This window comes from Heterodontus francisci, chromosome 33, assembly GCF_036365525.1.
Source record: "Heterodontus francisci isolate sHetFra1 chromosome 33, sHetFra1.hap1, whole genome shotgun sequence".
NCBI classification, from domain to species: domain Eukaryota; kingdom Metazoa; phylum Chordata; class Chondrichthyes; order Heterodontiformes; family Heterodontidae; genus Heterodontus; species Heterodontus francisci.
Genome location: NC_090403.1, coordinates 43,059,057 through 43,074,293, shown reverse-complemented (window position 1 = coordinate 43,074,293; position 15,237 = coordinate 43,059,057). Strand labels below are relative to the sequence as shown.

Here is a 15,237-nt window from a genome sequence, read left to right as displayed (position 1 = left end):
TACGGGGGCTGAAGAGGGCGTATGAAACCAGCAACGCGCTTTGTTCCAATTCCTTAGTTTCATCATAATTGGAAAAAGAGGAAAAGATGTATCCAGGCATGAAATAACCCCAGATACGGGGAAATTACACTTTCCTATTTCAGTAATTACAGAATGAAATATCACCAGAAATCATTTTACATATTTTTTAAAAAGATATTTGCAGAGTACAGCCAACAAGTATGGCTTAAGGAGTGTCTTAAGGGAGGACTGCTGAAGAGGTTTCGGGAGGGAATTCCAAACTTGGGGCCAAGGCAGTCCAAGGGGCAGTTCACAGAATCACAGAATTGTTACAGCACAGAAGGAAGCCATTCGGCCCATCATGTCTGCACCAGCTCCCCGAACGAGCAATTCAATTAATGCCGTCTCCCCATAACTCTGCACAATCCTTCTCATATAACAGTCTAATCCTGTTTTGAATGCTTCAATTGAACCTGCCTCCACAGTCGCTAAAGGTGATGTGATGTAAATTAGGGAAAGGAGGCCAGAATTGGAGGAGCGTAGAAATCTCAGAAGATTGTAGCAATAGTGAGGGCCATGGAGGGATTTGAAAACAAGGATGAGAATATTAAAAATTGAGGAATTGTCAGACCAGGAGCCAAGGTCAGTTGTGGAGCACAGGGGTGGTGAGAGAACAAGACTTGATGGAAATTAGGATGCGGGCAGCAGAGTTTTGGATAAGCTCATGTTTATGGAGGGTGCAAGGTACGAAAGATGGGTTCAGAGGTGTAAATGGTTACAGGAGAATCAGAAAAAATGCAGGGGTGCAAGCACCCCACTGGCTGTGTGCTGATGAAGGATCCACCCCAAGCATAAGAAGAATTAGAAGCAGGAGTAGGCTATACAGCCCATCAGGCCTGATCCACCAATTGATAAGATCATGGCTGAACTTCGACATCAACTCCACTTTCCTGCCCTATCCCCAAAGCCTTTGATTCCCTCAGTGCCCAAGAATCTGTCAATCACAGTCCTGAATATATTCATTGACTGAGTATCCACAACCCTCTGGGGTAGAGAATTCCAAAGATTTACACCCCTCCGAATACAGAAATTTCTCATCTGTCCTAAATGGACAACCCTTTATCCTGAAACTATAAACCCTATTTCTGCAGCCAGGGGAAACAGCCTCTCAACATCTATGTCACACCCTCTACAAATTTCCACTCCTAATGTGATACCCCTATTCAAGAAAGGAGGGAGACAGAAAGCAGGAAACTATAGACCAGTTAGCTTAACATCTGTCATTGGGAAAATGCTAGAGTCCATTATTGAGGAAGAAATAGCAGGACATTTAGAAAAACATAATGCTATCAAACAGAGTCAACATGGTTTTATGAAAGGCAAATCATGTTTGACAAATTTGTTAGAGTTCTTTGAGGATATAACAAACAGAGTGGATAAAGGGCAACCGGTAGATGTAGTATATTTGGATTTTCAGAAGGCGTTCGATAAGGTGCCACATAAAAGGTTATTACACAAAATAAGAGCTCAGGGTATTGGGAGTAATGTGTTGGCATGGATTGACGATTGGCAAACACACAGAAGGCAGTGAGTCGGGATCAATGGGTCTTTTTCAGGTTGGAAAGTCGTAACTAGTGGGGTGCCAGAAGGATCGGTCCTAGGGCCTCAACTATTTACTATGTATATTAATGACTTGGAGGAAGGGACAGAGTGTAGAGTATCCAAATTTGCTGACAATACAAAAATAGGTGGGAAGGCATGTTGTGGAGGACACAAAGAATCTGCAAAGGGATATAGATAGGTTAAGTGAGTGGGCAAAAACTTGGCAGATGGTGTTCAATGTGGGCAAGTGTGAGGTAATCCACTTTGGTAGGAAGAATAAAGGCAGATTATTATTTAGATGGAGAAAGACTACAAAATACTGCAGTACAGAGCGATCTGGGTGTTCTTGTACAGGAAACACAAAAAGTTAGCATGCAAGAAGGCAAATGGAATTTTTGCCTTTATTGCTAGGAGGTTAGAGTTTAAAAATAGGGAAGTCTTATTACAACTGTACAAGGTGTTGGTGAGGCCACACCTGGAGTATTGGGTAGAATTTTGGTCCCCGTATTTAAGGAAGGATATACTAGCATTGGAGGCAGTTCAGAAAAGGTTTACGAGGCTGATTCCTGGGATGAAGGGGTTGTCTTATCAAGAACGGCTAAACAGGTTAGACCTCTATTCATTGGAGTTTAGAAGAATGAGAGGTGATCTTATTGAAACATATAAGATTCTAAGGGGGCTTGACAGGGTAGATGTTGAGAATATGTTTCCACTGGTGGGAGAATCTTGAACTAGGGGACATATTTACAGAATAAGGGGTCACACATTTAAAACTGAGATGTGAAGGAATTTCTTCTCTCAGAGGGTGGTGAATCTCTGGAATTCTCTACTTCAGAGAGTTGTGGAGGCCAGGTCATTAATTGTATTGAAGGAGGAGGTAGATAGATTTTTGAAATCTCCGGGAGTTGAGGATTATGCGGAGCAGGCCCGAAAGAATTGAGGCTTGGGACAGATCAGCCATGATCTTATTGAATGGTGGGGCAGGCTCGAGGGGCTGAATGGCCTACTCCTGCTCATACTTCTCATGTTCCCAGTGGCTCTGGTGCAACCTACTGTCCGAGAGAATATGGGAGCAGTGGTTAAGGACTAAAGTTGTTAAACTCAATGTTAAGGCCGTAATGGAAAGCTGTAAAGTGCCTAGTAGAAAGATAAGGCGCTGTTCATCAAGCTTAATAACAGAAAAGTGATTAGCATTAATCTCAACAAGCCTGCTAGCAAGAGAGTGGCATTTCCCTAAACCATGAGAATGAAAGATTACAGTTCTACAGAATGGAAAATTCGACTTCCTGACAGAATATGGTGAGACAGTGCAGAAGCATTCTAAATTGTTCCACGATATGTGGGCTGCAACCAGCCAAATGAAAAGAAACTCTTTCGTCAAGGTGTTTGTATCATATACCTATGATGCAAAATTAATAAGAGTGACAATGATTAAAATCGATAATATTGGCAAGAGACTTCAAAGATCATGGATCTGATGCAAAGACTCTGCTTCTCCATCTCCCTCTTCTCCTTTAAGACTTTGCTTAAAACACACCTCTTTGACAAAGCTTTTTGTCACTTCTACTTGTATTTACATCACTTAGCTTCTTTTTTTGAATTATGCTTCTGTGAAGCACTTTGGGACATTTTTTGATATTTAGTGTACCATATAAATTATTGTTGAGTAATTTAAATCATGAGGCCATTAATGTTTCCTGTGATCTTTAACCACTTGGTGGCACTAAAGGACCATAAAACATGGAACACAGCTATTCTTGTTCAGATGGAACATGTAAAACCATCAAAAAGTTGAGTGCTGATTTCAAAGCCTAAAGAAAAGGCAGGTATGGAACAAGGAGTGTAGCCATCTTTGAATAAAAACTAACCCTTTATGAAATATTATCAATAAACATTAGCCATGCAGATTAAAAATAGAAAATGCTAGAAATATTCAGCAAGTCAGGCAGCATCTGTAGAGGGAAAAACAACAGAGCTAACATTTCAGAACAATGACCTTTCGTCCAGACTGCTTTTGTATTAGCCATATGAGTTAGTTCAAGCACTTGATAAAACTTGCTATATGCTACTTCAATAGTGCGGCTTTTTTGTCATTCGTTCACGGGATGTGGGCGTCGCGGATGTAGACCAGCATTTATTGTCCATCCGTACTTGCCCTGAACTGAGTGCTTGCTAGGTCATTTCAGAAGGCATTTAAGACTCAACCACATTGCTGTGGGTCTAGGATTATATATAGGCCAGACCAGGTAAGGACAGCAGACATTAGTGAACCAGGTGCATTTTTACAACAATCGACAGTGGTTTCATGGTCAGCATTAGCTTTTTCCCCCCGTCTAATTCCAGATTTTAACTGATTTCAAATTTCACCATCTGCCGTGTGGGATTCAAACCCATATCCCCACAGCATTAGCGTGGCCCTCTGAATTACTAGTCCAGTGACATTACCACTACACCACCACCTTCCCGGCTGACACCTGCAATGCAACTAATATGAAACCAAGCTCCTGGGTCCACGGCCAGGGGTTACATGTGAGCCAAGAGTGTGGCATTTTTCAATAGCGCCAGGAAATATTCATAGAATCATAGAAATTTACAGCATGGAAGGTGGCCATTCAGCCCATCGTATCTGCATTAGCCGACAAATAACCATCCAGCCTAATCCCACTTTCCGGCTCCTGGTCCTTGTAGCCTCGTAGGTTATGACTCTTCAACTGCATAATTTGCAGCATTTATAAATCCAAACAATGAAGCAATAAAAACAAATGGAAATTAACAGCAATAAAGTTAAAACTGGTGCCCGTTTAAAAATGTTAATGACAAGATAGGGGACGGTGTGATGCTCATGTGGTTTCTCAAAGTTGGGAGACAAATTTTAATACTTGTGTCCCTTGTTATTGCTCTCCCCTGTAAGCTTTGTTATGGAAGCAACAATGAATGCTCAGAGAGGGAGAGAGAAGACTGCTTATATGGTTTTTACTGGCTCACTGGCTGAATCAGTAGGTTTTGGGTTCGAGTCCCACTTGAATACAATATCTAGGCTGACTCCCCAGTGCAGGCCTGAGTGAGTAACGCCTTCTGGATGAGATGTTAAACCAGGGCCCCATCTTCCCTCTCCAGATGGGCCTGAAAGACCCCGGGGCGCTCTATACACGATCTCCCCTGGTGTCCTGACCAATGTTTTACCCCCAAAACCAACATCGCGCTAGGGCGGATTAGCCGGCCACCAACACATTGCAGCTCGTGGGATCTTGCTGAGCGCAGAATTGGCGGTCGCGTTTCCCGCATTGCAAACAGCGACGGCACTTCAGCACAAAAATAAATTCATTGGATGTAAAGCGCTTCAACGGACTGAACACTGCAGCCGGGGGCCGGCACAAGGCGCAGGTGAAGTGGGGTATGCCGGGTGCCGGCACCGAGCGCAGGCGGAGTGGTGGCGGCGAGGGCCGGCGACCGGCACAAGGCGCAGGCGGAGTGGGGGTAGGTGAGGGCCGGCGGCCGGCACGGTGCGCAGGTGAAGTAGGGTATGCCGGGCGCAGGCGGAATGCCGTCGGCGAGGGCCGGCGCAGTGCGCAGGCGGGTTCGGGTGGGTTGTGGCGGGTTCCAGAGCACGCGGAGCGGGCTGGGGCGCCGCCATTTTATTCAGACCCTCCCAAAAGGAAAGACGCTTGGCTGTGCGGGTTTCGCGACTCGTTTGCGAAATATTTAATGTGCATTTGCGCGTCATATTTAGTGGCACACTTTTGCACTCAACGGAATAGGTTAAGGATTTGTGACAACCCAAAGCCGCCCCTGTAAAATTTGGCCAGGCCCTCGCACCTTTGGCGCTCAGCCGCAGCCTGACCCTCAGCTCGGGAGGCCCAACGGATTGTGCGATGATGAATAAAGTGGTGGTGGTAAAAACGGGCGAAAGCCGGAGCTGCGGCAAAAAGACGCCCGAGCTGGCGTTCAGCGCCGTTTCGCCGGACATGCTGGAAGAGTTTCTGGTCGATGTGGCCAAGGAGAATGAAAATAACCTGATCAACCTCTCCCAGCACGCAGGCAGTTTCAAAAAATTAAGATTAATAGGTGTGCGTACGGCGTATTTGCCGTGTTTGAAGCCAACTTCGTGTAAACCTCACTTGCAATTAATGTCCCTGTTCATTTTCTTTTTATTATTCTGCATCACAGAATTTGTTTTCCTCCTTTGTGAGCAACTGGGGCTTCATCAGGTTACAAGATATCAAGCCGTGGAAATACTGGAAAGGTAAATCAAATTATACTGGTGGATATTTTGGGAAAATGAGAGGCAGTTTTATTAAATAGGAGTATAGGAATGCAAAGGGACTGGGAAAATACCATTTAAGCCCAACTGGCCAGTCCCAGAATTATAAAACAAAATACACAGTTCACTACTTGCTTGATGTTTATTTGACCCAGTTGATTTTATTTTTCTTCAGCAGTATACCATGCAATAGACGATGCGCTGGCTTATTCTGCTGCTAAAATAGAGATGTGTTTAAAAGTCTTGTTCTTTTAAGACCACAAAGTCTAAAGTCTGTTAACACTGCAGGCCCACTTCATTCTTAGGTCCTGATTTATTCCCGTAGAAAATTAAATGTAGAAGGAAGCAGCAGTGCATAAAATCTGTGCCCAAGAAGCCAAACATCTGTTCATGGAGCCAGAACAATTCACCCTACCCGATTTGAGTTTCTGAACTGCAAATAAAAGCCAAAGCTGATGGGAAGTACAATGGCTCAACAAAAGCACCAAGCGTGTGGGGAAAAATGACATAAATTGGTTGTGTGATTATTGTTAGAATGTAAGAAGTGACTTAAGGGTAGATTGATAGAGAGATACAGAAAAAGACAAAGCAGGCGGGAGTCAAGGAGATGAAAGCTGAGGACCAGAAAGCAAGAGCAAGTGACAAGAGCTGGTGTGAAAGACCCATTCAGAAAGTTAAGAGTGGTATGGTAAGTATGTGGAAATGGGAGGGGCAGGAGGCCAAACTGGAGATTGCTACATCTTCCTATCAGTGTCCAAGGTCTCAAGCTGGAGTGAGTGCCTGGACCACAAAGTGGTGCTGAGAAACCCAATGCTATGGGAGAACAACCTAGAGAAATGAGAAAGCTCTGAGACAACCTGGAAAGTGAGAGCAGCTGAAAAGAATGAGGAGTTCAGAACAGCCAGAGAGGGAGAGCAGCTGAGATAGAAATTCCTGAAAGTAGCTGAAAAAGGCAAGCAGAAAGGAGACAAAGTCCAACAACCACCACCATCAGGTGTTGCAGATAGCCAAAGTATTCAAGACGTGCTGGATATGGCAGATGGATTCATCCAGGTTTGTTATTAGATAAAATTATGCGTAACTATCTTGAAAAGTGTATAGAGGTAATATGACCTGCAAAGTGAATTGCATTGCACTAGGCAGAGAGTGCAACTTGAAATTGAGTATGGTAATCAAATCTTGCTTTTGAATCATCTGTAGATAAGTTGTTCTTTAATTACCACTGCATGGTTTTTGACCTGTAGGTATTTACAGTGTTCCATTTACTACTGCTATTCTTAAAAGTCAATCAAAGGCTAATTCTCTCTCCTTTTTAAAAGAAATGTTAGTCATTGATTGTGATACTACCAATCTGTTTTCATTTTAAATTTGGCATTTTATGAATAAATTTGAGCTAGTCAGGTGCAGGGATGAAGGACACACAATATTCAGTAAATCGATTATTCCTTTGTATAAATTTTAATGTTACAAACAGATAGGATCGTATTTCAAGAAAAAAAATGTAGGACGATTTACAATGCTTTCAATATAAAACGTCCACAACCCATCGGAGATCAAAAATCTAACATGTCCTACTTAGAAATATTCCTGCTTCCATCTTTTAGCATAGATTTTCCTGCCATTGATTAAAATTCTCTGGATTCATTGCATTTTTGTGTATTTGTGTAGTCTGTGTTTTGATTTAGAAATTGTACTTAGTTTTGCTCCTTTAAGATTGGTTTTATAATTCACATTGATTACTGCAGTGTGATTCACACGTGACATGAAGTCCTGTGACATTGATCACAAGTCGTGGGAGTCAGTTGCCAGTGATCGCCAGAGCTGGTGGACAGCCATAAAGGCGGGGCTAAAGAGTGGCGAGTCGAAGAGACTTCGCAGTTGGCAGGAAAAAAGACAAGCGCAAGGGGAGAGCCGACTGTGTAAACCAACGGGGTAGGCAGTGGTGTAGTGGTATTATCACTGGACTAGTAACCCAGAGACCCAGGGTATTTCTCTGGGGACATGAGTTCGAATCCCACCACAGCAGAAGGTAGAATTTGAATTTAATTAATAAATCTGGAATTAAAAGCTAGTCTAATGATGGCCATGAAACCATTGTCGATTGTTGTAAAAACCCATCTGGTTCACTAATGTCCTTTAGGGAAGGAAATCTGCTGTCCTTACCTGGTCTGGCCTACATGTGACTCCAGACCCACAGCAATGTAGTTAACTCTTACATGCTCTCTGAAATGGCCTAGCAAGCCACTCAGTTGTTCCTAACCGCTATGAAGTCAATAAAAAGGAATGAAACCGGACAGACCACCCGGCCTTGACCCAGGCACCGGAAACTACAACGGCAAACCCAGCCCTGTCAACCCTGCAAAGTCCTCCTTACTAACATCTGGGGGCTTGTGCCAAAGTTGGAAGAGCTGTCCTACAGACTAGTCAAGCAACAGCCTGACATAGTCATACTCACAGAATTATACCTTACAGACAATGTTCCAGACACTGCCATCACCATCCCCAGATGTGTTCTGTCCCACCGGCAGGACAGACCCACCAGAGGTGGTGGCACAGTGGTATATAGTAGGGAGGGAGTTGCCCTGAGAATCAACATTGACTCCGGACCCCATGAAGTCTCATGGCATCAGGTCAAACATGGGCAAGGTAACCTCCTACTGATTACCACCTACCGCCCTCCCGCAGCTGATGACTCAGTACCCCTCCATGTTGAACACCACTTGGAGGAAGCACTGAGGGTGGCAAGGGCACAAAATGTACTCTGGGTGGGGGACTTCAATGTCCATCACCAAGAGTGGCTCGGTAGCACCACTACTGACTGAGCTGGCTGAGTCCTAAAGGACATCATCAACAGTGCCATCAAGCGGCACTTGCTTAGCAATAACCTGCTCAGTGAGGCTCAGTTTGGGTTCCGCCAGGGCCACTCAGCTCCTGACCTCATTACAGCCTTGGTTCAAACATGGACTGAAGAGGTGAGGTGGGAGTGACTGCCCTTGACATCAAGGCAGCATTTGACTGAATATGGCATCAAGGAGCCCTAGCAAAACTGGAGTCAATGGGAATCAGGGGGTAAAACCCTCCGCTGGCTGGAGTCATACCTAGCGCAAAGGAAGATGGTTGTGGTTGTTGGAGGTCAATCATCTGGCCCAACCATCTTCAGCTGCTTCATCAATGACCTACCATCAATCATAAGATCAGAAGTGGGGATGTTCGCTGATGATTGCACAATGTTCAGCACCATTCGTGACTCCTGAGATACTGAAGCAGTCCGTGTAGAAATGCAGCAAGACCTGGACAATATCCAGGCTTGGGCTGATAAGTGGCAAGTAACATTCGCGCCACACAAGTGCCAGGCAATCACCATCTCCAACAAGAGAGAATCTAACCATCTCCCCTTGACATTCAACGGCATTACCATCGCTGAATCCCCCACTATCAACATCCTAGGGGCTACCATTGACCAGAAACTTAACTGGAGTAGCCATATAAATACCGTGGCTACAAGAGCAGCGCAGAGGCTAGGAATCCTAAGGCAAGTAACTCACCTCCTGACTCCCCAAAGCCTATCCACCATCTACAAGGCACAAGTAAGGGTGGCACAGTGGCGCAGTGGTTAGCACCGCAGCCTCACAGCTCCAGGGACCCGGGTTCGATTCCGGGTACTGCCTGTGTGGAGTTTGCAAGTTCTCCCTGTGTCTGCGTGGGTTTTCTCCGGGTGCTCCGGTTTCCTCCCACAAGCCAAAAGACTTGCAGGTTGATAGGTAAATTGGCCATTATAAATTGTCACTAGTATAGGTAGGTGGTAGGGAAATATAGGGACTGGTGGGGATGTTTGGTAGGAATATGGGATTAGTGTAGGATTAGTATAAATGGGTGGTTGATGTTCGGCACAGACTCGGTGGGCCGAAGGGCCTGTTTCAGTGCTGTATCTCTAATCTAAAAAAAAAGTCAGGAGTGTGATGGAATACTCTCCACCTGCCTGGATGGGTGCAGCTCCAACAACACTCAAGAAGCTCGACACCATCCAGGACAAAGCAGCCCGCTTGATTGGCACCCCATCTACAAACATTCACTCCCTTCACCACCGACGCACAGTGGCAGCAGTGTGTACCATCTACAAGATGCACTGCAGCAATGCACCAAGGCTCCTTAGACAGCACCTTCCAAACCCACGACCTCTACCAACTAGAAGGACAAGGGCAACAAATGCATGGGAACACCACCACCTGCAAGTTCCCCTCCAAGTCACACACCATCCTGACTTGGAACTATATCGCCGTTCCTTTACTGTCGCTGGGTCAAAATCCTGGAACTCCCTAACAGCACTGTTGGTATATCTACCCCAAATGGACTGCAGCGGTTCAAGAAGGCAGCTCACCACCACCTTCTCAAGGGCAATTTGGGATGGGCAATAAATGCTGGCCTAGCCAGTGGCGCCCACGTCCCTGAATGAATAAAAAAAAGTTACAGCCCCGACAACCAATTTGATCTGCAGCACCTGTGGAAGAGTCTGTCCTTCTAGAATTGGCCTTTATAGCCAGTCCAGGCGCTGCTTCACAAACCACTGACCACCTCCAGGTGCTTACCCATTGTCTCTCGAGACAAGGAGGCCAAAGGAGATGATTCACAAGCAAACAAATGCTCATTAAGATTCCACTCTATCAGTAGAATTAAAATTATTTCTTTCTGAAATTAAATGTGGATTGTCATTATTATTGTATTACAATGTACATATTGTTAATCTTCCAATGTGAATATTATACACCAGCTACATGAAGCTTCCTCGCAATGTCTACCATAACGTCCAATACCAGGAAATGGAAGACAAAAAAAAAATCACAAAATCCATATACAATAGTGATCTCAAGCCAGGAATCGTATTGATGTGTTCAGTGCAGTAGAAATTTTACTATAGATCCCAAACTGCAGGAGCTGGAGAGAAACAACTTTCAGTGGCTCAAATAGCCTATTCTCATCCTTCCCTTTTGTTATGTTCTCATCACTATGATAAATTACTTGCATTTTACTCATGTTTTATGATATAACTTGAAATCATTGATGCCATCACTATCTTTAAATTACTCCCATTTAATGAATCATTTTCATTTGTTATTTATAGAAGATGCATAGTTTTTAATATATTGATCAAAATATATTGATCATTACTTAAAAGAATATTTCACTTTGCAAATGTAAAGTTTATTGGCCTGGATTTTGTGGTTGCAATGATGGCAAAACTTTTAGCATTCACCATAATAACAACTGTGAAACTGACAGCAACTTCTGATATCCACACGGATGCATTTAAATGTGGAGATGTAGAAGTTGCTGTTATTGATTCCCTACTCCCTCACAGGTTGTGCTTTTGAAGTCTCCACAGAAGGAAGTCTTGAAATCACTTGAATTGACGTGATCTTCCACTTTTACACTATTAGTCTTGCTGTAAAAACCCTTGAAAAAGTTACACATTGTTGAATGAGGTGAAATGGAGTTTTTAAACAGCATACTAAACTCATAATTACTGAACAACTTTTCTGACCCTAGAAAAACTAATTTTATATTTGTAGAATGTCAAATTATTTCATTACAATTGGAAATTTCCATCGGTTAATTTTATACAAGTTTGATATTTCATCTTCTGCCTTACTCCCATGTATATGGCCCAGTCTTTATTTCGTTCTAAAACTATTAAAAAGTGAAGGATTGCATTTTACTTCCTGGTTTGCTGGTTGAGAGAATACTTCAGTGTGATTGGCTGCTTAATGCACTTGATGACATAATTGTTGCCAGACATCAGAAAGCTCCCACAGTTGGCACCAGAATCAAATTAATGGTGGGAAAAGTGAAATCCATGCCACAGATATCACTAGACCTTTGTGGGCAGCTTTCTATGAGGTCAGCGGTGAGCATGGTCATTTTGCGGCTTTAGTTTTAAAATTACTTTTTAATTTCCTTACTGCTAAAACATGAGTTACATTAAGTTCAGTTTGTACCCACAACAGAAAATTCTTCCATTTAAGGTGCCATTTGTGTTCGGCACCACAGACTGTTTGGAGTTTTTTTTCCAAAGGTACCAGAAAAGATTTTTAGTGGAAACTGCATAACTATTTGGAGGAAAATACTGAGCAGGTAACTATTTATATAATTAAGCCAGATTTCAGGCTCCTTTATAAAATAATTTTTAAAGAAACTGCCAGTGTTCTTCCTAAAAAAAACTTTCATCGTGAGACCAGCTACAATGTACCTTACATGTTATTTGTTCTATTTCACAGGTTTATGATTCGATACATTGAAAAACTCTATTCATCTACATGCACAGGTTCTGAGAAAAACACAGAAAAGTATGCTTGGGGACAATTACAGGTTAGAATCCAAGATCATTTTGTACTACGGATCATGTCTTGTGTTCAAATAGCAAGCAAGATCTCATTTCATTACCAGGTAAAGATAGCATCATCATCAGAACCTTTCTTGTGCAATGTTATAGGTATTACGTAAAATACAAATTCCATCTTAATTATTCAATGGAACAAGGAATGCAACCCATTTTTTCTTTATCTCTTTCTCCAGATTGTTAACAATAGTATGGCCCTGAAATTTCTCCAATCTCTTGGTCACTCATATAAAAGAGAAGATTTTCTGGATTCAGAACTCCTTGTCCTTGAAACTCTGAGTTTTCAAGTCAATGTCCCTTCCCCATTCACTCACACTGAAATACTATTAGAAGTCATGGGTGAGTGAGAAAAAATGTAATCCCTAGTTAATAGCAATTGAGATTGTATTGTAGCCAGATATCAAACCTAGGAGACTGGAATCTGATAAGCATGCAAATTCAGTTTTGTCTGTTAACAGTTTATGAATTAATGAAAATAATACTTCAGTGCTGTTAACTGAGTCAAAATGACGATGTGTGGCTTAGTTATCTGCCACCTTTACCAAGTGAGCCGCTGAAAAACCAAATGTGCATATTTTGATTGAACAAAGGCAAATTCAATTAGTTAGTACTATTACTACTAAATTTGTCAGTTTCAACAGCGACAACTTAACTGACAAAATTCATAGTAATTCTTTTTAAAACAGGAATAGTTTCACCCAAATGTACTTTTAAAAAAAAAACAAATTTAATTCCTGTGCACTTTATTAAAATCTGATAATTTAAACAATGTTCAAAACAAATAATTTTATGATACTTTTTTTTTTAAGGGTACAATGATCCATCAGTTCCTATTAAGCACCTACACAGTATTTCCCTTAAGGTGCTGAAATTTGTTTACCTCATGAGAAATACCATCTATGAAAACTTATTAAAAATTGCTATTGAAAATTCTACACCTAATGAACTCCAAAGGTGAGTATTTTTGTTTGTCGCATTTAGAATCAAGTCTTTTTTTCAAAAAAAATGATTTTTGATTCTTAGTTTTTTTAAAATTCAAAATAGTAAATAGGGAATTGAAGATGGTTACAGCTTATATTTCAAAAATTGTAAACTTAGCTCCAACAAATTAAGCTTGGCAACAAATTTTTTTTTTAATAATCACTTGCTTGAACACTAAGATAGGCAGTTAATTTAGTCCAATAGTTCCAATAGCTCATAAGTCAAGTCTTCTTGACTTCAGCTTAAGTCATTCTGCTACTGAAATCCTTTTTCAAAAAAGCCTTTCAGTTTTGATGCCTCCTTTCTGTTAGGCAGTGGTGCAGCACCAGAAGGTATATGGCAGTATGATTATTTTAATAATACCATAGTAATAAACATTGTTGGCAATTGAAGATGTATCTGTGGAGGAAATGTTTACTATTAAAAACCGGGGAAGGGAATATGAAACACACAAGATAAAAGTAGGGTAAAGTCAAGGCTATTTTGTGATTTTTTTTTATAGTGTACGATTTCTGCATGGAACTTACAATGTTCATACCTGCATCAAAGCATTATTTATATATAATTTCCTTAAATAGGAGTTAATTTTCAGATAAATAAGAAAAAATCTCAAGTTCTGCTCAATCTACTATAAGTACAGAGAAAAAAAAATTAGCAGTTGCCTTCACCCCCATAATGAAACACCTTGTTCATGCACAGCACTTCATCCAACGCTCTGGTTGAGAGCTAACACTCGCAGTCAGCAAGTTAAAAATGGGAGGCACTTATAATTTGTGAGAAGTCCAGATTTTCCCTTACATTTGTTTTAAAACAAATACAAAGTCAAATAACATTTTACTTTTTCATAGAGCAAAATTTTTGTCCGTAAAGGAAGACTGCATGCTTCTAGCTGTGGGAGTCATTGGAACAAGTGCATTTATACTGAACTATACACCATGGCTCAAGGTAGTAAATAATACAAATTATATTATAAATGTAATACCGTACTAGAAGTCAGTTAATTAAATTAATTTATTTTTGTCCTTCTCAAGCATCTTAACTGTATTCCTAACAGAAAAGATTAGCAATAGATTGTCTCAAAAATTATCTTAATTTTGTTTTTGTTTTTAAAAAGGTTGTGCAGCAGCTGGCCTCAATTAGTGGTGTAACAGAAGAAAGCATCTCTGAGTTTTCTCAAGTAATATTAAAACACATTTTTCCAGGAGCAAATCATGCTAAGTTCCAATATTAATTGATACTGTACTTTTGAGTGCAGTAATGGTAGTGGTTTTGTAAATTCTACAGCACTAATCTGAGGTATACAGTTAGTTTTAAAATAATTTGTGGAAAAAATTGTAAACTTGTACAGATAAATTACATCACAAATACTTATTAAATGTTTAAATTCACATTCATAACAGAGGTTTGTTTTAATGCTTTATACAATCTTCTTAGAAATATAAAGAGTTTTTCAGGTAAGAAAATAAAATGTAATGGTTAAAAATAAAGTACTGTAAATAAAAGGGAAATGGTTATTATCCATTTCATCTCACCTCCATAACCAAATTACTTGAATACACTATACACTTTTCAAATTTCTCCATGGCTTTTGCTCCTCCTCATCTCCGCAGCCTTGTCCAGCGCTACAACCCTCTGCGATCTCTGTGCTCCTTCAATCTCGTCCATCCCCAATTATCATCGCTCCACCATTGGCAGCCATGCCTTCAACTGCCTTGTCCACAAGCTCTGTAACTCCCTCCCTAAACATCCCCACCCCTCTCCTTTAAGATGCTCCTTAAAACCTACTTCTTTGACCAAGCTTTTGGTCACCTGACCTGAAGAATTTCTATACTGTCTTTAATGTAATAAGTTGTCATGATTTATTTCTAATTAAGAAATTGTTGCCAATCCAGTGACTCATAGGGCTTGCTACAAAAGGTTATTTTCTCAATAGTAGAATGGCATGCCCTGTTGAAGACTGGAAACATCATTGGTTATGGTCCTAATTTTGTGGTATACC

At 41.3% G+C, this 15,237-nt stretch overlaps 1 protein-coding gene across 1 annotated transcript; it reads left to right on the top strand.

Annotated features, from left to right (window-relative positions):
• The first annotated feature begins 5,285 nt into the window (after positions 1-5,285).
• Positions 5,286-14,480, top strand: cntd1 (cyclin N-terminal domain containing 1). The gene is made up of 7 exons (XM_068012994.1): positions 5,286-5,667; positions 5,770-5,845; positions 12,136-12,304; positions 12,434-12,596; positions 13,067-13,211; positions 14,087-14,183; positions 14,353-14,480. Exons 1-7 carry the CDS (start codon positions 5,475-5,477, stop codon positions 14,467-14,469), a joined length of 960 nt encoding a protein of 319 aa, XP_067869095.1. The 5' UTR covers positions 5,286-5,474; the 3' UTR covers positions 14,470-14,480.
• The last annotated feature ends 757 nt before the right edge of the window (positions 14,481-15,237 follow it).

Bases quoted from the DNA above. Each gene is read 5' to 3' on its own strand.
- cntd1 (XM_068012994.1), top strand. From the start codon at position 5,475: ATGATGAATAAAGTGGTGGTGGTAAAAACGGGCGAAAGCCGGAGCTGC. The intron at 12,305-12,433 runs GTAAAGATAGCA...CTCTTTCTCCAG, and splicing joins AGATCTCATTTCATTACCAG to ATTGTTAACAATAGTATGGC. The intron at 12,597-13,066 runs GTGAGTGAGAAA...TTTTTTTTTAAG, and splicing joins AATACTATTAGAAGTCATGG to GGTACAATGATCCATCAGTT.